Source organism: Chondrus crispus, genomic scaffold (genome assembly GCF_000350225.1).
Source record: "Chondrus crispus Stackhouse genomic scaffold, scaffold_114, whole genome shotgun sequence".
Lineage (NCBI taxonomy): Eukaryota > Rhodophyta > Florideophyceae > Gigartinales > Gigartinaceae > Chondrus > Chondrus crispus.
This window is the reverse complement of record NW_005178965.1, coordinates 11,602-32,323: the sequence shown is the minus strand read 5'-3', so window position 1 is coordinate 32,323 and position 20,722 is coordinate 11,602. Positions and strand designations below refer to the sequence as shown.

The window sequence follows — 20,722 nt, the reverse complement described above, 5'->3', positions numbered from 1 at the left end:
AAGCTCATGTCTATTCCCATCTCATAAGCCCTTCGCCGTCTGTGTGAGTCCCCACTCCGATCTTTCACCAGGTAAGTACCGGCGTTTCTCGCTCCCCTTCTCAGACTGCCAGATTAGTAACATCTTTGCTCTTCATTCCCTTGTTTTTCAATGATCAGAGCGCGGGCGTCAATTATGTAGTGGAGTGCAGGTATGCCATTCACATTGACTCTCAACGAGCGTGCTTGTGTAGCAACAAGTACTAACTCAACCGCAATCTCCTCATGCATATCATTGAGCTCTTCAACGTACGAATCATGGTCGTGCTCTCCTCTGCAACCTTACAATGCTCTTACGTGGACTGTCCAGTACAGGTGTACTGTGCTGTAAGGATCTGTGCAGAGGATCTGTGCTGAGGATATCTCGGCTCGACACGTGACGCTCAACGGGAGTTGCCAACGGGTTTCGAGAAATCGCATTCCCTATCTGCAGAACATGCATGAGCATATCCATGTTCCCCAGCCCTAACCAACACCGTCCGGTCAGAACGTGCCTCTCCCCCGTCCCACCGCCCGCAACAGCAACAATATATCCCCTCCCCGCCGTCATTCCCGCCTCTAGTCAACCCCCCCTTCCTCGTCCCCCCACTCCCCCCGTCGCAATGCCTCCCTCCCAACCGCCCGGCGCGGCCCCTTCTCCGCCATGATCCGCGACGGCCTCCTCACGTACGCCTCGACCCCCCCCTTCCTCACGCGCGAGCTCCGCGCCCCTCTTCCCAACCTGCTCGCCATCGCCTTCGTCATCACGCTCCTCTCCTACCATCTCACCTCGCTGCTCCTCTCGCTTCTCCTCTCGCTCAAGCCCGCGCGCACTGCCTCCCTCTCCTCCGTGCACACACTCCTCCTCGTCCGAAACTCCTCTCCGCTGTCCGTGCTCGCTAGCGTGCTGCGTCACGACTCCCTCACTCGCCTGCACCACGGACGCCAAGCGCTCCGCCGCGTCACCGTCGCGCGCCACCACCACCAAGTCCCGCTCCGCGCCGCGCTGCGCCTGCTGCTCCTGCTCGCCGTCGCCCCGCTCGTGTCCATCGCCTCGGTCGCCGTCACGCTGAGCCGCGACGCCGCGCTCTCCGCGTCCGCGGCCCGCTTCGCCGGTGTTGCCCTCGGCTTTGCACACCCCGCCGCGCCGCCCGTGCGCGCCACTCGCATCAGCCATCGCTGCGCACTCGTCCCGCTCCAGCTGGGGCCGCGCGACTCCGCCCTCGTCGAGTTCGCAGCGTGCCAGCTGCCAATTGCGTTTCAGCCGGGCTTCGCGCCGGGCGAAGCTGGCCTGGGCTTCGCGATTACAAGGAACTCGAGTATTACTGTCTGGGTTAATGTGGATAAAGTGTTTGCCAGCCGGCGCAAGAGCGTGTCCATGTATGCGGGGGAGACGCTGTACTATATAGAGCCGCACGTGGATGAGGAAGCCTTGAACCGCGTCGTTGAGTATGGCATGGAGAGGATTGCGAGCGTGTGTGGAGGAGGGAGGGAGGGAGAGAGGGACCAAAGGGTGCAGTATCCGGAGGAGGATGGGCAAGAGCATGTGGTTGGGGTTCTTCGACCATGCGAGGTGGAGACGGACGAGAGAGCGATGGAGCTAGCGGCTGGGATTTTGAATGACGTGGGGCGGTTCATTACGTTTGTGGAGACAGAGAGGTTGATGGTGGCTGAGTATCGGCTGACGTTTGAGGAGGGGGGAGTTCCGGCGCTGCCGTTTTGGGACGGGGGGAGGATCGCGTTGGTGATGAGAAGGAGTAGGTATGTTGCGTTGGAGGCGCTGGCTGTGGTGACGGCGGTCGTGCTCTTGATGAGGGTTTTGGTTGCGCTGGTGGGGAACAATGACGTGGCCACGGGTGTCGATAGACTTGTTAGGGAGCGGCTTGGGTTTCGTTGCTGCGACTTTTTGCTTGGGGAGAAGGAAATGGTCGAGTTTGCGTGTAAGAGCCAGACGGGGGGCGTGGCGCATCTGGGCTTGCCCATGGCGGATATGCCACGAGTGGAAAGCTTTGCAGGCGGCGTTATCGGCGTAGAACGGATCGGGAACCTGGATAGCTCGCTGGTGGGCGCCAGCACGGGAGAGAATTCTTTAGATGACGATACCATGCCCTTGGCGGACTGAGCCACAGCCGCTATGGAATGCTGGCAGCACACACATGTCCTAAGGTTGGCAAAGGTAAATGATAGGAAACAGCGTTGGAGCTCTGAAAACAGCAGGGATAGAACTTGGACCAGCACCGGAGTAGGACAGCGGGGAAAGTTTCATGGGTTGAGTTTTTAGAAACAAGGGTTGCCTCCGCTTCAGGCAGCGCTGTTGTGCCAGTTGGGATGTGTGCGAGGTCAACCAATGGCTTGCAGTGCCCATGAACTGGGCTTGACATTGTGCTGGGGCTCAGGCGCCGCCAACGAAGCTGAAGGGCTCGCTTGAACGCTCCCTTCCTTCTTCGAGTCATCGTAGTCACAGCAGCCAGAGGAAATCGCTAAGAGAGTTGGTAGATGTCTCCAGAATCGAGAACGATGATGGAGCGTCAAATGCGTAGGGAGACCCCTATTGATCGAACTGGCACTACTTTTAGTCAAAATAATTGTTCCATGGAGAGCGCAGAAGTGCAATGACTTTCAGCGACAGAAGGGGTCATTAGATCGCGCTAGAAACGCATCAGGGGGCGGCCGTCAATCTTTTCTATTTTATTTTGGAAAGTGTCTGAAGGACTAACCACCAGTTGCTGGAACGCAGTATAGTTTCGTTCTTTGTCGAACTCTGGAACTCGTCCACTTCGGAAAGCGCAATTCAGATTGTTGAGGCCCCAACGGCTTCTAAGTCCTGTGCAGACAGAACGTTTATGCGGATGAAACGATAGTGAATGGATAGCGAGGATGGCCAAGGACAGGTTGGCATTTCTCAACGCGAATCTAATGCACCGCGTAGAAATAATGGACCAAGATCAGAGCCCGTCCCAACATAACCATGCCTTTCTTTTTGAGCGGTGAAGCGGCTGTTTGGCGGAGGGATCTGGCATCGCATACACGTGTACATAGCAATATGATGAGATCGCCGTCGTTCGGCACCCGCGTTGGCGCCACAAAGAAGCGCAAGAGGGGTTTCGCAGCTCTTAGTCACAGCGCCAAGCTTGCTGACGGCAGGTTTAGGAAGGCATAGCTTCGGTACCGTGGGGAGGCTTACCTCTGACAATGAGCGAAAGCAGGTGGCGACTGCACTGCTTTCCCAGCCAGGCACAGTTCTAGTTCAAAGTGCAGCATCCCGCAAAATTGAGAGGCAGGAGGGCGGAGGGCGTACCGTTCTGAGAGAACTTGCTCGGCTTTTTGGCCCCCCGAAGGCGAAAAGGGTGACGCTACTTATTCATGCAGGTTCTTTGACCAAAACTCAATCTCGTGCCTGACACGCTCGCACGTGAACATTGCAGTTCAGCCATCGTGGCTCTGCGAACGGAATGGGTCCTTACTTTAGCTCTCTTGGAGTGTCGTTTTCTTGAGGGTTTCTGTTCAGGTTTTCGTCGTGGTAGGCTGCCTTGCGCTTTGTGACTGTCTGTCGCAGTTTTGGGAAAGGCTTCCAATTTGGATTTCATAGAAACGTGTGCACACCTCGTACAGGTCTGCGGATGCAAGTTGGTTCAGGTGAGCAAGGGTGTATTCGCTGTTCTGATCGTGCCCCTGTAGTTTTCGTGAATTCTCGAGGTGCGACAAGATTGTATAAGCAGCACGATTCCACGTTTCCAAGGCGTTGACCAAGAGTCGGGACCAGCCGGCCACGGCAGCATTGCACGTGGTTGGTCATCTTCATAGTTCATCAGAAGAAGCCATCCATAGCGATGCGCTGGACGCAACATCGCCTGTCACTCGTAGATCCATCCCCTGTTGATTTCTGTCGAGCATGCAGACACGCGCACTGATCGGTCTTCATCCTTGTTCCATGGAGCAGTTCCTACTTCCCTGCCTCGCCCCTCGCGGAGAAGTTTGGCAACCTGCCACATTTCGTTTGACAGCCGCAGTAGCTTGAGCTCCCATTCCAGCAACACTTTTTGTCCACTGTTCTGCGCAGCCCAAGCTACCGAAGAATCCTCATAAGAACCCCGATATGCCATGTCTGAGGCTCGCGAGGCTATCCGCGCACGCCGCGTGACATGGAATACCTCTTGTGACACTGCCCTTAAGGCGCACGCCCACGAGGTCAAGGTGCCCTCCTGGTTGATAGGGGACTGCGGAAGCTGTGGCGCAGGAGAGCCAACTGTGCGTCGCGGTTGAGGTGTGTTGTCGGCATGCCTCCTACGGTGGTGCTTGTGGCTTTGTGTGTAGTCACCCATCTTGGTCTCTCCACGGCCTGATTTGCGTGCTTTTTCCTGTGGTCCGCATGTGTCACTTTCGCGTGAGTAGCTGGAAATGGGTTCACGAATCCCGCTTCCGTGTAGTTGTTCTTGTAGCAAGAGCGTGTCCGCTTTACATAGACGAACGTTTCTATCTGACTCAGCTCTTCTCCACCGTTGGTGGAGCGATAAGACCAGGTGCTGCTGTGTGTGCAACTCTTGCTTTGCTTTTTTAGATAAGCTTCTGAGCTCACTGATGATATCTCTTAGCCCGCACCTGTGTGTTTTGCTATGCCCTGTAGTCGGTTGGGTCGGTTTTGACTGAGACGGAACACTGCTCCACGAGCTGCCCCTCGTTTTGGGAGCATGTGCTGTCAAGAGTCCAACAATTTCCCCAACCCTTTGTTGTACTTCTGTTTCTCGTTGCTGTAGCGCAGACGTCTGCAATTGCACATCCCTGGTGCTTTGCTGACAAAGCTGAGCTCTACCGCCGTGATTTCCATGGACGAATATGCCATGGGCCAACGTTCGAAGTCCTTCCGCAACTCTGCGAAGCCCGTCCTCCCAACTGGATTCCATGAACGCCACTCTTTTTTCTTTTCCGGACCTTTCCGGGCGCGAGGCCTTTTCTGGATGTGAAATGAATGTATGGAGACATTGATATTTGCTTGGGTCTTGCGCGAGTCCTCGGAGTTCGGACGCTAGGGAAAGAAGGTCTTTTTCCCACGCCAAAACAATTGCTTGCTTTTCGCTTTGCATACTGCCGTTCTCCGCAAGCCTTTTGAACAAGATTCAGAGATCCTTTTATTGCCAGCTTGGACCTTTCCGTTTCCTATAACAACGCGAAATACTTTCGCAACCGCTTTCTCTTCATGCTTTCAAATCGTCGCGATTGTACTGATAAGTATGGGCAAAGTCTCATTTTCGCCCATAGCTTCCACAAGGGATCTGTTAAAACGTAGGTTTTGAATGCATCTTATATGTGCAGATAATAGGGCGCTACTGCACCGCCTTACTAACTTAGCTTATTTAAAATGAGCACTATTTATGCGCTCCAGAACGATTGAAGATTATTGCACTACAGTGTACTGCAGTATACTGCAATACCCGTACAGAGATTTTCTGTCTTTTTGGCTTGAAATAGCACTTGACAGTCACGGAGGGAAGTTCCTTAGCAACTCACACATGAAAAAATAAGAGAATGTACAGTTGGAGCAGTATTTCCCAGCCCTCTCTATTTTAGAGTCTCCTGATGACAGCCTACTGGGCTCTTGTCTTTCAAGCAAGGAACTTTAGTCTTGTCCATCTCAAAAAATCTACCCTTCTTTAACCTCAGAAAGCTGAAGCGATATGTCATATAAATATAGGATGAAAGCGAGTTTCAAGTAAATTTTTAACGAACTTGAAGTCACCGCCTCGCAGACTATCCTGGTCATCTACGAACATCAACAAGTTTCATCTTAATTTGTCAGCTCTATGACTTCAGGACTATTTTCTCATCGGGAAACACACAATGCTGCTGCAGGAGGTTTATTCGGTCACGGAAAGCATCCCTAACAGTTAGATTTTATTCAACCGTTTACCCTAACCTGAGCATTCGGAACCAAACCGAAAAGAAGAGCTGACTCAGATAGAAAAGCTCGTCCATGTAATGTGGACACACTTCCGCTAGTATATTGAAACTTTTGTCAGTTTAATGTTATCGTAGTAAACTGCAATATATTTCCACCTACTCTATGAACGGTTTCGAAATCTGGCAGAGGTGAGGGGCCCCAAAAAGGCGTCTCTGACGAAAAGAGTTACATTATTGTTGTGTGCTTTAAACACGGGGAAAAGATATAAGGCGAACTCATAATCGTATTGTTGTCTAATGAGAAAAAGAGTATCAGTATGAAGTGCTACGCATCCAAAAAGGATAAATATCAAAAAACAGAGGCGCAGGACCGACTTTCTTCTGGAAATTGACGGATAACCCTTTTGCTTTTGTGAACGAAGCGATACGCAATTGATCGCAACCCTGGATCGTTGTCCCGGTGCGCATTACATACTACGACTACTGCAAAGAGTATTGCGCTTATGATGAATGAGAAGAGCGTTATTCTCAAACGTCGCTCCGCATGCTTCACACGAAGGATTGTCTACTTCTTGCCCATGAACTTCTCTCATATGCTTCGAAAAGATGTGTTTTCGGGAAAAGGAGCTCTGGCACTCTCTGCAATCGAACCTTCCAATGTTTTCGTGCTTTGCAAACTCATGTCGATCTCTCTCATGGCGCACGCAAAATCTCATGTCACATACGCGGCACTGAAACGGCTTGATCTTTTGGTGCACTCGCAATACATGCCGGCGTAGCTTATGTTGATCGGCAGCGGTGACTCTGCACTGGTCACAGGCGAAGCGTTTTGTTTCCTTCCCAATCACCTTGGCGATTTGTAAATTGGCTTGACATGGTCTCACAGCTCGATGCTGATGTTGTGGTCCAGTGATCTGATCATCACCAGACAACGTAGATGGATAATTAACGCCAGAACACTCATACGGCGAAACCAATCCATTCACATTGTTCTCATTGTCAGGCTGCAGCTTCTGCTTCTGTTGTTGGGCTTGTATTGAGACAACTTGAGCACATTCGATGCGAGGCTGAGGAAGGCCATGTGTATTGCCAGCGCGGATAAGAAAGCGATTAAAGGCATGCTGATGAAGAATACCGTCTCTAAAGATGGAATCCATATGAAGATATCCGGAAGCGAGAACAATGCGAAAATGACCGGATCAAGGGCATAAGCAATAGAAGGGAAGCGATCGTAGGACGATTCGCTGATCATGCTTAAGCTTCAAGGGTTCTTATATCCTCTTATGAGCCGAAGTATAGTTGAGAGGTAGGGAATGATGAGACGGACTGGTAGGCCTCTAAGGCTTGGGGAAGTATCCGTCCATCCACGGCATTCGTGCAGTAAGCTAGAAAATAGAATTATTCGACGGAGATTCAAAAGAAGTCTGCCGAATGTTAATCTGGCGAGCCAAGAGAAGCCGTACAAGCCTTTGGGTGGTACGTGCCGAGAAATGAAATGGTGTTGCATGCCCAAGTCGGTATTTGGACTATTTGAATAGCCCAGGATCTTGCCGCAGAAATTGAAATTCGAATAGCTCGATGAAAACAAAATAGTTGCTTACAAGAACAATGTAGGTAATACATATGTGAAGAATTCAATACTCTGTTGTGTTACTCAATGGCAGATTAGTTAAAGGCAAAAAAGGAAAGAATATCCCTCAGTATAGAAGGGATCAGAGGGCAAAGGTGCAAGGGTTTCTTTGGATAATGCTTGTAGACGAAACTGTTTTGTTTGATAAACATGATTACGGGATGGTTTCCGAGCTGACTTGGAGACGAATGGCAATGGCGTAGGTCCGGAAACCTTAATACTTTTATTAACTAATGCTGTCTTGTTGACAGTGGGCAGTGGGACTATGGTCGACCGTAATAATTGTAATGCGAAATCCTCTGAAGTAAAATGACGGCTTCATGCTTGCCAATTTCCATTGCCACAGCCATCTTAATGTGACAATCGAAGGGGCTATTTTATCCAATCCTAGATCCCCTCTTCCACTTTGTCAAATTAAAATATATAAAAGTCCCGGAAGACGATGAGGCAGGGCAAGGTTTGTATCTCCAAGGAAATAGAACTGGCATCAGCGATGCTGTATTGATCATGCGATGACATCGTCGGCAATTTGTAGTACATTGTAGCCGCGACCTGACCAGAGGGGTTCCAGCTTGAGTGCAGATGTACTTTACTTGAGCAAGCGCCGCACTGTACAGAACACGCAGAAAGCTGTTTGTTCTATCTGTTTCATAATCAACTTGAAGCACCTGTTTTTAACTTTTGTACAGTGCTTACAGAAAGGGTACAATTCTGAACAACATGCGCGGCAGCACTACGGTCTCTGGATGTACCGTATGCATTCCGGGAAGCTTCAACTCCCTCTCAAAAACAACCAATGCATAACTTTTCCGTGCAGTATTTCTCCCCTCGTTCCTACGTGACACGTCAGACTCATCCTAACTGATGTCTTGGACACGCGTGCCGTACCTTCGCTGACTTCATTCACCGCGTCCTCTCTTGTCCTTCGGGTGGTTTTGTTTTTAACCGCTCCCTGAAGGGTCCCACAGACACCCGGGCATGAGTATTTGACGGGTGGCCCACTTGTAGACTAAATAGGTTGCGTAGCTTGTTAGCTGGCTTCAAGCCGAATCGGATACAGTCCAACCGACTTATTGCAGTGATGCAACGACCCACACGACGATGCCAATAATGCTTACGTCTAAGAGCCAAGTCCCTTTCACTCAATCCAGTCGGAGGGTCAGAGCTCTTCGTTCCTTTCCGCATTTCACTTTGGTGTCCAGGGCGACGCTTCTCTCTTCGATTTTCCCCCCAATGAGCCGCACGACTATTGCCGCAAAGCCGGACAGAGCCACGTGGCTAAGTCATTCATGCAGGCCCCAGTCATTAACACAGCCTACTAACATAACTTCGCTCCCCCCTTATCTCTTCAACCCTCATTCAACTCTAACATCAGGTTGGCGTCCCCGATCTACATTATAAGCAGGCGTTCAAGGAGAATTCGTGACACGAACATGAGAGGGTTGATGTCCGGTCGTTTGTAGTGGGTATTGGGGAGACTAGAACGGTAGTTGTGCAGAATTTTTTGTGAGTAGTTCAGTCATGCTATGGTATGGTGGGCGGGCTAGGCGATGGCAGACGAAGGTGGGCTACCCTTGACACGCATGTGCGAGGAGAGGGGCCAGGGGCGCATCGACGGCACTGTTGCAGCAATATCGATGTCCCTATGATGTATTTAGAGACGATTGTTCCAATGCTTGACCACACATTGGAGACCAAAACGCTAGCCTGCTGCTTTCGATTGGACTTGTCTCATGAATTGTACTCGACAAAGAGATCGTTTGTAAAATGGCTCAGTGCCATGTGTGGCACTCAAATTTTCCAACTTTCCCGCACACTTCCACCGATCCTCTTCATGGTGCAGTCAAGACTTTATAACGCACAACCGGAACGGTGGTGGCAGTGCCTTTTCATGGGCACGGAAGAAATGCGATGTCGAGGCTTGCATGGATCGGACTAGTGCGCTTGCAGCCATTGCAGGGTAAGAACGTTTTTTAGTACTGACAGAAGTTGCTGGATTAGTGCAGTTGAAGCGCTTGGCTAATTTCAATTTGGGTCGGGGAGGAACATCTGAAACATACGCTCGAATAAGAAAATTGGAAACAGGGTTTTCGCGAAAATTGCGGTTTCTGAACATGTGTTTCATAGCAAAGGAATTTGATATGATCAGGAAAGAGTACCGAAGCGATGAGAAGTATTTGAGACCGGACGAAATAGCTCCCACCCTACTATGCATTCGGCGGGTAGACATGCCCTTCATGCTTCTCCTCTCCAAACTTAACAGGTTCAAACGTTCACTTCAGAGGATGTATTTGGAGACATACAACTAGATCGGGACGGACGCTCGTTTCAGATTTCTTCTGCGGATGGGCAGTTTATGTGGCCTTTCTCGGCCTCTTACCTGCAAGATTATTTTGACGATCAGCACAAACTTCGTCATTACATTTTGTGTGTACACTACCCAGGACCAGGCCGTTTCCATGCCGAGTGTGGTATTAAGTATTGTAAGCACCACGAGAGAGACTGACACGAGCTCAACGCTTGTAAGAAGTTGCTGTTGCCATAGGTATCAAAGATTGTTTTCTCTTTACAGTATTCACCAGTATGTCAGAGAACTCCAAAGTTCATTGTGGGCAGTACAGAACGTGAAGTGTGATAGATATGGGAACATACTGAAACGCTTAAATAGTGCTCATTTTAAATAAGCCAAGTTAGTAAGGCGGTGCAGTAGCGCCCTATTATCTGCACATATAAGATGCATTCAAAACCTACGTTTTAACAGATCCCTTGTGGAAGCTATGGGCGAAAATGAGACTTTGCCCATACTTATCAGTACAATCGCGACGATTTGAAAGCATGAAGAGAAAGCGGTTGCGAAAGTATTTCGCGTTGTTATAGGAAACGGAAAGGTCCAAGCTGGCAATAAAAGGATCTCTGAATCTTGTTCAAAAGGCTTGCGGAGAACGGCAGTATGCAAAGCGAAAAGCAAGCAATTGTTTTGGCGTGGGAAAAAGACCTTCTTTCCCTAGCGTCCGAACTCCGAGGACTCGCGCAAGACCCAAGCAAATATCAATGTCTCCATACATTCATTTCACATCCAGAAAAGGCCTCGCGCCCGGAAAGGTCCGGAAAAGAAAAAAGAGTGGCGTTCATGGAATCCAGTTGGGAGGACGGGCTTCGCAGAGTTGCGGAAGGACTTCGAACGTTGGCCCATGGCATATTCGTCCATGAAAATCACGGCGGTAGAGCTCAGCTTTGTCAGCAAAGCACCAGGGATGTGCAATTGCAGACGTCTGCGCTACAGCAACGAGAAACAGAAGTACAACAAAGGGTTGGGGAAATTGTTGGACTCTTGACAGCACATGCTCCCAAAACGAGGGGCAGCTCGTGGAGCAGTGTTCCGTCTCAGTCAAAACCGACCCAACCGACTACAGGGCATAGCAAAACACACAGGTGCGGGCTAAGAGATATCATCAGTGAGCTCAGAAGCTTATCTAAAAAAGCAAAGCAAGAGTTGCACACACAGCAGCACCTGGTCTTATCGCTCCACCAACGGTGGAGAAGAGCTGAGTCAGATAGAAACGTTCGTCTATGTAAAGCGGACACGCTCTTGCTACAAGAACAACTACACGGAAGCGGGATTCGTGAACCCATTTCCAGCTACTCACGCGAAAGTGACACATGCGGACCACAGGAAAAAGCACGCAAATCAGGCCGTGGAGAGACCAAGATGGGTGACTACACACAAAGCCACAAGCACCACCGTAGGAGGCATGCCGACAACACACCTCAACCGCGACGCACAGTTGGCTCTCCTGCGCCACAGCTTCCGCAGTCCCCTATCAACCAGGAGGGCACCTTGACCTCGTGGGCGTGCGCCTTAAGGGCAGTGTCACAAGAGGTATTCCATGTCACGCGGCGTGCGCGGATAGCCTCGCGAGCCTCAGACATGGCATATCGGGGTTCTTATGAGGATTCTTCGGTAGCTTGGGCTGCGCAGAACAGTGGACAAAAAGTGTTGCTGGAATGGGAGCTCAAGCTACTGCGGCTGTCAAACGAAATGTGGCAGGTTGCCAAACTTCTCCGCGAGGGGCGAGGCAGGGAAGTAGGAACTGCTCCATGGAACAAGGATGAAGACCGATCAGTGCGCGTGTCTGCATGCTCGACAGAAATCAACAGGGGATGGATCTACGAGTGACAGGCGATGTTGCGTCCAGCGCATCGCTATGGATGGCTTCTTCTGATGAACTATGAAGATGACCAACCACGTGCAATGCTGCCGTGGCCGGCTGGTCCCGACTCTTGGTCAACGCCTTGGAAACGTGGAATCGTGCTGCTTATACAATCTTGTCGCACCTCGAGAATTCACGAAAACTACAGGGGCACGATCAGAACAGCGAATACACCCTTGCTCACCTGAACCAACTTGCATCCGCAGACCTGTACGAGGTGTGCACACGTTTCTATGAAATCCAAATTGGAAGCCTTTCCCAAAACTGCGACAGACAGTCACAAAGCGCAAGGCAGCCTACCACGACGAAAACCTGAACAGAAACCCTCAAGAAAACGACACTCCAAGAGAGCTAAAGTAAGGACCCATTCCGTTCGCAGAGCCACGATGGCTGAACTGCAATGTTCACGTGCGAGCGTGTCAGGCACGAGATTGAGTTTTGGTCAAAGAACCTGCATGAATAAGTAGCGTCACCCTTTTCGCCTTCGGGGGGCCAAAAAGCCGAGCAAGTTCTCTCAGAACGGTACGCCCTCCGCCCTCCTGCCTCTCAATTTTGCGGGATGCTGCACTTTGAACTAGAACTGTGCCTGGCTGGGAAAGCAGTGCAGTCGCCACCTGCTTTCGCTCATTGTCAGAGGTAAGCCTCCCCACGGTACCGAAGCTATGCCTTCCTAAACCTGCCGTCAGCAAGCTTGGCGCTGTGACTAAGAGCTGCGAAACCCCTCTTGCGCTTCTTTGTGGCGCCAACGCGGGTGCCGAACGACGGCGATCTCATCATATTGCTATGTACACGTGTATGCGATGCCAGATCCCTCCGCCAAACAGCCGCTTCACCGCTCAAAAAGAAAGGCATGGTTATGTTGGGACGGGCTCTGATCTTGGTCCATTATTTCTACGCGGTGCATTAGATTCGCGTTGAGAAATGCCAACCTGTCCTTGGCCATCCTCGCTATCCATTCACTATCGTTTCATCCGCATAAACGTTCTGTCTGCACAGGACTTAGAAGCCGTTGGGGCCTCAACAATCTGAATTGCGCTTTCCGAAGTGGACGAGTTCCAGAGTTCGACAAAGAACGAAACTATACTGCGTTCCAGCAACTGGTGGTTAGTCCTTCAGACACTTTCCAAAATAAAATAGAAAAGATTGACGGCCGCCCCCTGATGCGTTTCTAGCGCGATCTAATGACCCCTTCTGTCGCTGAAAGTCATTGCACTTCTGCGCTCTCCATGGAACAATTATTTTGACTAAAAGTAGTGCCAGTTCGATCAATAGGGGTCTCCCTACGCATTTGACGCTCCATCATCGTTCTCGATTCTGGAGACATCTACCAACTCTCTTAGCGATTTCCTCTGGCTGCTGTGACTACAATGACTCGAAGAAGGAAGGGAGCGTTCAAGCGAGCCCTTCAGCTTCGTTGGCGCGCCTGAGCTCTGTAACGCTAGAGCACTGTGCTCGCGAGCGGGATGATAATCGAGCGCGCAATGGAGCAAAAAGCACTAGAGCCATGGCCACACGCGATGAGTGGGATGCCTACTGCTTTTCTCGGGCCGGCTCACGAAGCTTTTGAGAAACGGCCTCCTGCTGTCAGTATGAGAAACAGTCTCCTACTGTCTTGTGCAGGAGGCCGCCGCGCGAACGGTCGTCTGTGCTGGAGGCAAGACACCGTGCGCTGAACGGGCTTGCATGAGGCGACCGGCTCGAAAACTTCGAATAAAGGGATCCGATGGGGACGAACGACAGGAGGAGACCCCAACGGACGGTGGCCATCGCTTTTGCCATTTGCGTTCCTTCGCTGCTCGCTAACGCTCGTCTACCGCGAGACGTCACAGTAATTACTTCATTTTCCTTTTGCAAAGGAAGTCTTTTGCTATGACTAGTGGAGAGAAGAATGGAAGTTAGGGGAAAGGAGATACGGTTCGTCAGACCATTTCCGAAACCATCGAAGCACCTCGCCTCAAGAATGTCGAAATCGCAGACTTCGTGACGTTCAAGTAGAAGAGGGAGATCTACGAGCGTCGCATTTCTGAGAAGAACGCCGACTCTGGCGTACAGATCCCGCTGACTACGCTCCGTAACTCGATCGAGAAAAATGTTCTGGAGTTTTTCATCGTCGCCAACTGGGTGCCCGTTCCCGATGTTACAGAGGCCACCGAAGACCACTTGCGCAAGTGCATCGAGGAGCGCGCGAAGGTGGACCCCGCTGACTACGATCTTGCCAGGATTGAGCGTGAGATCCAGAGCGTAAAGCTTGGAAAGGGTGACAGGAACTGCAGTCTCGAACGTCAAGTGTGGAGGCTTTTCCTGAAGTACAGTACCAAACTCCGGGAGTGCGGTTATGCGAACTTCGTCAAGGAGCAGCCGAGGCTTGCTGTAAAGCACATCATGAAGCGCGTCACTCATGTCGACTTGAACACACGTATGGTTCTTACGCTAAACCTTAAGAAAGAGGAGCTACGCAAGGACTTTGCGAAGTTCATGCGCCTACTAGCCGAAGAAGCCAGGATCTTCGACCGACACGACTCCGTGAGGGCATACAAAGCTGAACAGGAAGGCTCAGATGACCCGGACATTACTCCAGCCAGCGACGATGTCAAGATTCGTAGGGGGCTCGGTGGTCGCAATCGAAACAGAACACGGACGACAACTTCGGGAAACGGTGGTGCGGCGGCCCCCGTGGCTGAAAAGAACGACAAAGCTGGAGGCAGAGGCGCGCAGACCGCGGACAACAAGCGCTCACGCGAGCTGCCAAATTGTTTGTTGCCGCGTTGCGATAAACTGCACTATATCAAGGACTGCGACCTTGCTTCTCAGGGAGAAAAGGATAAGTACCTCCAGGAGTACAAAGAGAAGAAGCGCCGCAGGCGTGAAGGAAAAATGATTGGCGCAATTCAGGGCACCGGCGCTGTTCAGGAGAACTCTTCTTTATTCCTTGCAGGATTTTGCAACGGTGCTGTCGAAGCAACTGTGCTGGCTGACCAGGGTTCAGATGTCAACGTAATGCCATCAACCCTGTTCGACGCCTTGGTCCAAGCTGATAACGGGATCAAAGCCGAGGAATTGGCGAAGGCGCGTACGTTCGACACAGCGCGGGCTGGTCTTCCGCCGATCGCCTGTAGCCGCATGGTACAGGCCGATGTTGAGTTGCGAATTCGCCACGGTGAAAAGTTGATCTTGCGCAAGACCAAGTGGTTGGTAAGCGACAATGGCATGGCGCACGCGTACATAGGTCGTCATGTGCTGGCTGCGCTGGGCATCGACAATCGTGTCATGCTAGCCGCCGCGCGTGACAGGCTGGGGGGAATCGTGAACGTGCCGGATGTGCTTAAGGCTGCTGGACACGAGGACGACCCGTGTTCTGACGGCGCCACATCTATTGGCAGTGTCTTGCGCGACCATGAGTTCGAGTGGGGCAGCACGTTTCATCGCAGCGGTGGCGCGGAAGACGATAAGCTCGAGGAGAGTGATGTCTACATCGACCTGGGAGACGACCTACCGGCAGCCCTCAACGAGGCCCTCAGTGCAATGCTCGAGCGAGCCAAGTCAAATGGTTTGAGCCCCTCGGGGTCGGCGAGGCTCGCCGAAATGTTGAAACGTTTTCGCTCGGTTTTCGAGTTCGGCTGGGAAAAACCCCTCCAGCCGACGTTCCCCAATGAGGGTGCGTCTGGATCCAGACGTGAGGCCGGTGAGAGCGAAAGCAAGACGCTACTCTCCGGAACAGCGCAAGGTTCTTGGACAAGTACATCGACACTTTGCGCGAGATGGACTTCGTCAAGGACATGCCTACGGCCACGTGGCAAGCGGCGCCGCTGCTTGTCCCCAAGCCGGGATCAAGGGCGAAGTACAGAATGGCCGTGGACTTACGACCAGTCAATGCTGCGACGGTCAAAGAGGCATGGCCCATGCCCCACATCGATTCGGAGATTCGAGACTTCGCAGGTAGCACCTGCTTCGCCTGCCTTGACTTCGTATCGGGATACTGGCAGTTACCAGTTCACCCGGAGTCCTACACCGCGTGCGGGATCGTGACCCCACGCAGAGTGGTGGCATCGACACGCGTGCTGCCAGGCCTAGCCAACGCCACCGCTTTCTTCCAAAGCTCAGTAGAGCCGCTTTTCACCACGCTTCGGACTTGGTTGAAGGCCTGGTTGGATGACTTTAGCCTTCATGCGCGGGAAGAGGGGTTTCTTCTCGACAAGCTTGAAGAGTTCTTCGCAATCTACCAAAACAAGAATTTGTTCTTGCACGCGAGGAAGAGCAAACTTTTCGAGAAGGAGCTAAAATGGTGCGGGCGGATCGTCTCTGCAGCAGGGTTTCGCCTGGACCCGGCGCGGTTGGAAGGCCTGAAGGACGTGAGCATGCCTGACAACGCAGAGGAGTTGGCCCAATTTATATATTGTTGCCGCTGGATGTATACCGCAGTCCCCGACTTTACTACTCGGACCGCGCCGTTGACTGCTGTCTTGGAGCAAGCATACTCCAAGTCTGGTAAGCGGACCAATCGGTCTATTCGCAATATCAGGATGCGTAGTCTGTCTTGGGGCCCTATCCACGTGAAATCATTTCTGGAACTTCAAGACTGTCTCCGCAACGCAGTGCAGCTCGCTCATCCCGATCCGGAAAAGGTTGGTTGCGTTTATACGGACGCGTCGGAGCGCTATTGGTCCGGCGTCGTAACACAAACGACGCCGGAACAGCTGTCTCTTCCGGTAGGACAGCAGAGGCACGAGCGGTTAGCCTTTTTAGGCTCTGCGTTTAAAGGTGCCGAGCTGGGCTGGACAATCTTCGAGAAGGAGGGCTTCGCAATCTTCCAGACATTTGAAAAGATGGACTATCTTTTCCAGTCACAACCAGGGACGCACGTCTACACAGATCACAGGAATCTACTTTTCATCTTTGCGCCCTTAGCTCTGGAGCCAGCGCTCCGTAGGCATGTCGTCTCTAAGGTTCAGCGATGGGCTCTTTTCCTGTCGCGATTCTCGTACGTCATAGAACACATTGACGGCAAGAGGAACATATGCGCAGACATTCTTACACGCTGGACGCGCGGTTATCGCCGTGATAGAAGTGAGCGCTTGGCCATTTGCAGCATGCTGCTGCAGGAAGCGGAGCAGATGGTCCCGGCACCATGTGACTTCGTGTGGCCAGATTGGACCTGCATCCGCGAATCGCAACGTCTGCCCTCGCAACGACCGAAGGACCTGGAATTTGATGAGGCTGATCAACTCTGGAAGAAGGAGGGGAAATTATGGATCCCGCAGAAAGACCGGGAACTACAGCTTAAGATTCTCGTGGTGTCGCATAGTGGGACCGCTGGACACCGCGGAACAGAGGCCACCCTGAGCATTTTATCTGAAACCTTCTGGTGGTCCGCTATGGAACAGGACGTCAGCACGCAGGTGCGCGGTTGCCTCCACTGCATAGTGACCAGGACTGGTGAGGTGATACCACGACCACTTGGCAGTGCGTTGCATGGGTGTATGCCGAACGAGGTCATTCATATGGACTTTTTGTTCATGGGGCCCGGACGAAACGTAAATAAGTATATCTTGATTATTCGCGACGACCTCTCCTCGTACATTTGGCTGTGGCCTACTGCTGCTTGCACAAGCGAGGCAGCTGCTGATGCGCTTTGTGTATGGCTACGTGTGTTCGGTAACATGGCCTGGTTAGTAACGGACCAGGGATCCCATTTCAAGAATCGGTTATTGGCAGCGCTCATCTCGGAGATCAAGGTACATCATCACTTTACTACGGCATACTCGCCGTGGGCCAACGGATCCGGGGAACGAGTTTGTAGGGAAGTTTTACGAGCCACTAGGGCACTGCTAGGCGAATGGGGACTCGCTCCTAAAGACTGGCCTGCCATCACGGAGTGTGTTCCGAGCGTGTTGAACCACGCCCCTCTAAAGCGCCTCGGACCCCGGGATCCGAATGTGAAGACCGTGTACCGTACCCCTTTAGAGGTTTTTACTGGGCACCTGCCTGTACGGCCTTTACTTCGCGCGACCCCGCTGGTTCCGTTCAAGGATGCAATACCGTTAGATGAGCTTCGAGCGCGACAGCTTATCGACATAGGCCGCACCCAAGCCGCTCTTCGCGACCTGCACCGCGGAGTTGCTGAGAATGCTGAAGCATCCCGAAAGCGAAAGATTGAGGATCACAACGCAGGGACGAGCGTTCACGCAGCCAATTTTAGTGTGGGAGACTTTTGTCTTGGTGCGCAGGGCGGTGCCCGGCAAGCACAAGCTTAATTTCAAGTGGGTCGGACCGCGTCGCGTGACAGCTGTCCAGTCTGAGTGGGTGTACGAAGTAGAAGACTGGCTTAAGCAGAAGCGTGCGGTCGTGCATGCCCGACGTTTACTGTTGTACCGGGCCGACATGGACGGAAAAACAGTTTCACCGCGCCTGCTGAAGGCGGCAGAGCGCTCCGAGACAAACTATGAAGTGGCCCAGATGATGCGCGCAATTCGCGATCGAGAGGGTGGACTAATGGTTCAAGTGGAATGGGAAGGCCTCCCGGATTCTCTAGATTTCACCTGGGAGCCGTTAGAGCGCGTGTTTGAGGACTAGCCTGGGATGCTGGAAGACTTCCTCCACACTGCTGGGGATAGGGATCTGAAGCGCCGGGCGCTCGAACAGTGCTCACTTGCTTCCTAAAACTGGTTTGACGCTGCTGTTGCGCGAAAACCGTGGGGCCCTGTGACGCTAGAGCACTGTGCTCGCGAGGGGGATGATAATCGAGCGCGCAATGGAGCAAAAAGCACTAGAGCCATGGCCACACGCGATGAGTGGGATGCCTACTGCTTTTCTCGGGCCGGCTCACGAAGCTTTTGAGAAACGGTCTCCTGCTGTCAGTATGAGAAACAGTCTCCTACTGTCTTGTGCAGGAGGCCGCCGCGCGAACGGTCGTCTGTGCTGGAGGCAAGACACCGTGCGCTGAACGGGCGTGCATGAGGCGATCGGCTCGAAAACTTCGAATAAAGGGATCCGATGGGCACGAACGACAGGAGGAGACCCCAACGGACGGTGGCCATCGCTTTTGCCTTTTGCTTTCCTTCGCTGCTCGCTAACGCTCGTCTACCGCGAGACGTCACAGCCCCAGCACAATGTCAAGCCCAGTTCATGGGCACTGCAAGCCATTGGTTGACCTCGCACACATCCCAACTGACACAACAGCGCTTCCTGAAGCGGAGGCAACCCTTGTTTCTAGAAACTCAACCCATGAAACTTTCCCCGCTGTCCTACTCCGGTGCTGGTCCAAATTCTATCCGTGCTGTTTTCAGAGCTCCGACGCTGTTTCCTATCATTTACCTTTGCCAACCTTAGGACATGTGTGTGCTGCCAGCATTCCATAGCGGCTGTGGCTCAGTCCGCCAAGGGCATGGTATCGTCATCTAAAGAATTCTCTCCCGTGCTGGCGCCCACCAGCGAGCTATCCAGGTTCCCAATCCGTTCTACGCCGATAACGCCGCCTGCAAAGCTTACCACTCGTAGCATATCCGCCATGGGCAAGCCCAGATGCGCCACGCCCCCCGTCTGGCTCTTACACGCAAACTCGACTATTTCCTTCTCCCCAAGCAAAAAGTCGCAGCAACGAAACCCAAGCCGCTCCCTAACAAGTCTATCGACACCCGTGGCCACGTCATTGTTCCCCACCAGCGCAACCAAAACCCTCATCAAGAGCACGACCGCCGTCACCACAGCCAGCGCCTCCAGCGCAACATACCTACTCCTTCTCATCACCAACGAGATCCTCCCCCCGTCCCAAAACGGCAGCGCCGGAACTCCCCCCTCCTCAAACGTCTGCCGATACTCAGCCACCATCAACCTCTCTGTCTCCACAAACGTAATGAACCGCCCCACGTCATTCAAAATCCCAACCGCTAGCTCCATCTCTCTCTCGTCCGTCTCCACCTCGCATGGTCGGAGAACCCCAATCACATGCTCTTGCCCATCCTCCTCCGGATAGTGCACCCTTTGGTCCCTCTCCGCCCCCCCCCATTTCGTGGGGTAAAACGTCACCGTCAAACACTATTTTCCACACTCTCTCTACTTCTGACGTGACGCATCCTCGGTGTGGCTTCTATCAATCTACTGATCCACAGGTGCGTAATTCTTGCACGTTTCAAGGTGTTGATGAGGGAGTTGTTGCCGTTAGCCCTTGTTTAGCAGTCAGCTGGATTGTGTTCAGATCGAATGAATCCAATCTGTTCCATCTCATTTTGTTGGTACTCCTTTTTGACTACCTCTAGGTCAATCATCAGCCTTTTCTAAACCGTTTTAGATGCCTTTGTGACCACATCAAATGGTGAAAGACTATCCGTAAACATTAGGATCGGTTCTTCATGTTTACCATCTTTTGTATCTGTAACAAATTCTCTAATACCTTTACTCTGGTGGTCGATGCCCCCCTCCCCTATCGCGGTAACGGCCAACCAGCCGTTAATTTATAATAAAAGACGATTCGTGGTTCACAACGGGAGCTCAGATTCCCTCACACCCTGCCAATTGCGAGCTCATCGGAATGCATCGGGACAACGGAGGCCGTGAGGGTCTCCTTACGTCATCGGCGTCCTCGGACGAGTACGACCCTGCGTACGAACTGTAAGTAACTGTAATCTTGTTACAGTATGTCATGTCTGAGCATGAAGTCCATGTCAAATTAGTCAGCAAAGTCCATTGTTTCGCTGCCTAGCACTGATGTTGACACTGGCTTAGCCTTATGAGACTACCAATAGAGTGGTTGACAAACGTTACCGCTATAACATAAACATATGATGTATCCAAGCTTAGAAGAGCTGTCAGACTTGTTCGATTACGAAGCATCTGAATAAACTCTGACTTGCGTCTGTTTATCGCCAAGTTTGGGATACGTTAATGGTTGGTATGGCTTTTTTTAAGTCGTCTAATGGTGCGGTTAACGTGACGGATTTGAAGTTTGGGATTCGTAGTTTACTGTGATTCAGTAA

General features: G+C 52.0%; 5 protein-coding genes; 3 read left to right on the top strand and 2 right to left on the bottom strand.

Moving 5' to 3' along the window:
* The first annotated feature begins 681 nt into the window (after nucleotides 1-681).
* CHC_T00001806001 (hypothetical protein) lies at nucleotides 682-2,139 on the top strand. Its single transcript, XM_005712669.1, has one exon. It carries the CDS (start codon nucleotides 682-684, stop codon nucleotides 2,137-2,139), a length of 1,458 nt encoding a protein of 485 aa, XP_005712726.1.
* Nucleotides 2,140-4,118: 1,979 nt separating this feature from the next.
* CHC_T00001805001 (hypothetical protein) lies at nucleotides 4,119-4,280 on the top strand. The gene has a single exon (XM_005712668.1). The coding sequence runs from the start codon at nucleotides 4,119-4,121 to the stop codon at nucleotides 4,278-4,280; it is 162 nt and encodes a 53-aa protein (XP_005712725.1).
* Nucleotides 4,281-4,386: 106 nt separating this feature from the next.
* CHC_T00001804001 (hypothetical protein) lies at nucleotides 4,387-4,597 on the top strand. XM_005712667.1 is given in 2 exon segments: nucleotides 4,387-4,575; nucleotides 4,576-4,597. 1 exon segment carries the CDS (start codon nucleotides 4,387-4,389, stop codon nucleotides 4,573-4,575), a length of 189 nt encoding a protein of 62 aa, XP_005712724.1. The 3' UTR covers nucleotides 4,576-4,597.
* A 6,396-nt stretch (nucleotides 4,598-10,993) lies between these two features.
* On the bottom strand, nucleotides 10,994-11,204 carry CHC_T00001803001 (hypothetical protein). XM_005712666.1 is given in 2 exon segments: nucleotides 10,994-11,015; nucleotides 11,016-11,204. 1 exon segment carries the CDS (start codon nucleotides 11,202-11,204, stop codon nucleotides 11,016-11,018), a length of 189 nt encoding a protein of 62 aa, XP_005712723.1. The 3' UTR covers nucleotides 10,994-11,015.
* A 106-nt stretch (nucleotides 11,205-11,310) lies between these two features.
* On the bottom strand, nucleotides 11,311-11,472 carry CHC_T00001802001 (hypothetical protein). Its single transcript, XM_005712665.1, has one exon. It carries the CDS (start codon nucleotides 11,470-11,472, stop codon nucleotides 11,311-11,313), a length of 162 nt encoding a protein of 53 aa, XP_005712722.1.
* Between the last annotated feature and the right edge of the window lie 9,250 nt (nucleotides 11,473-20,722).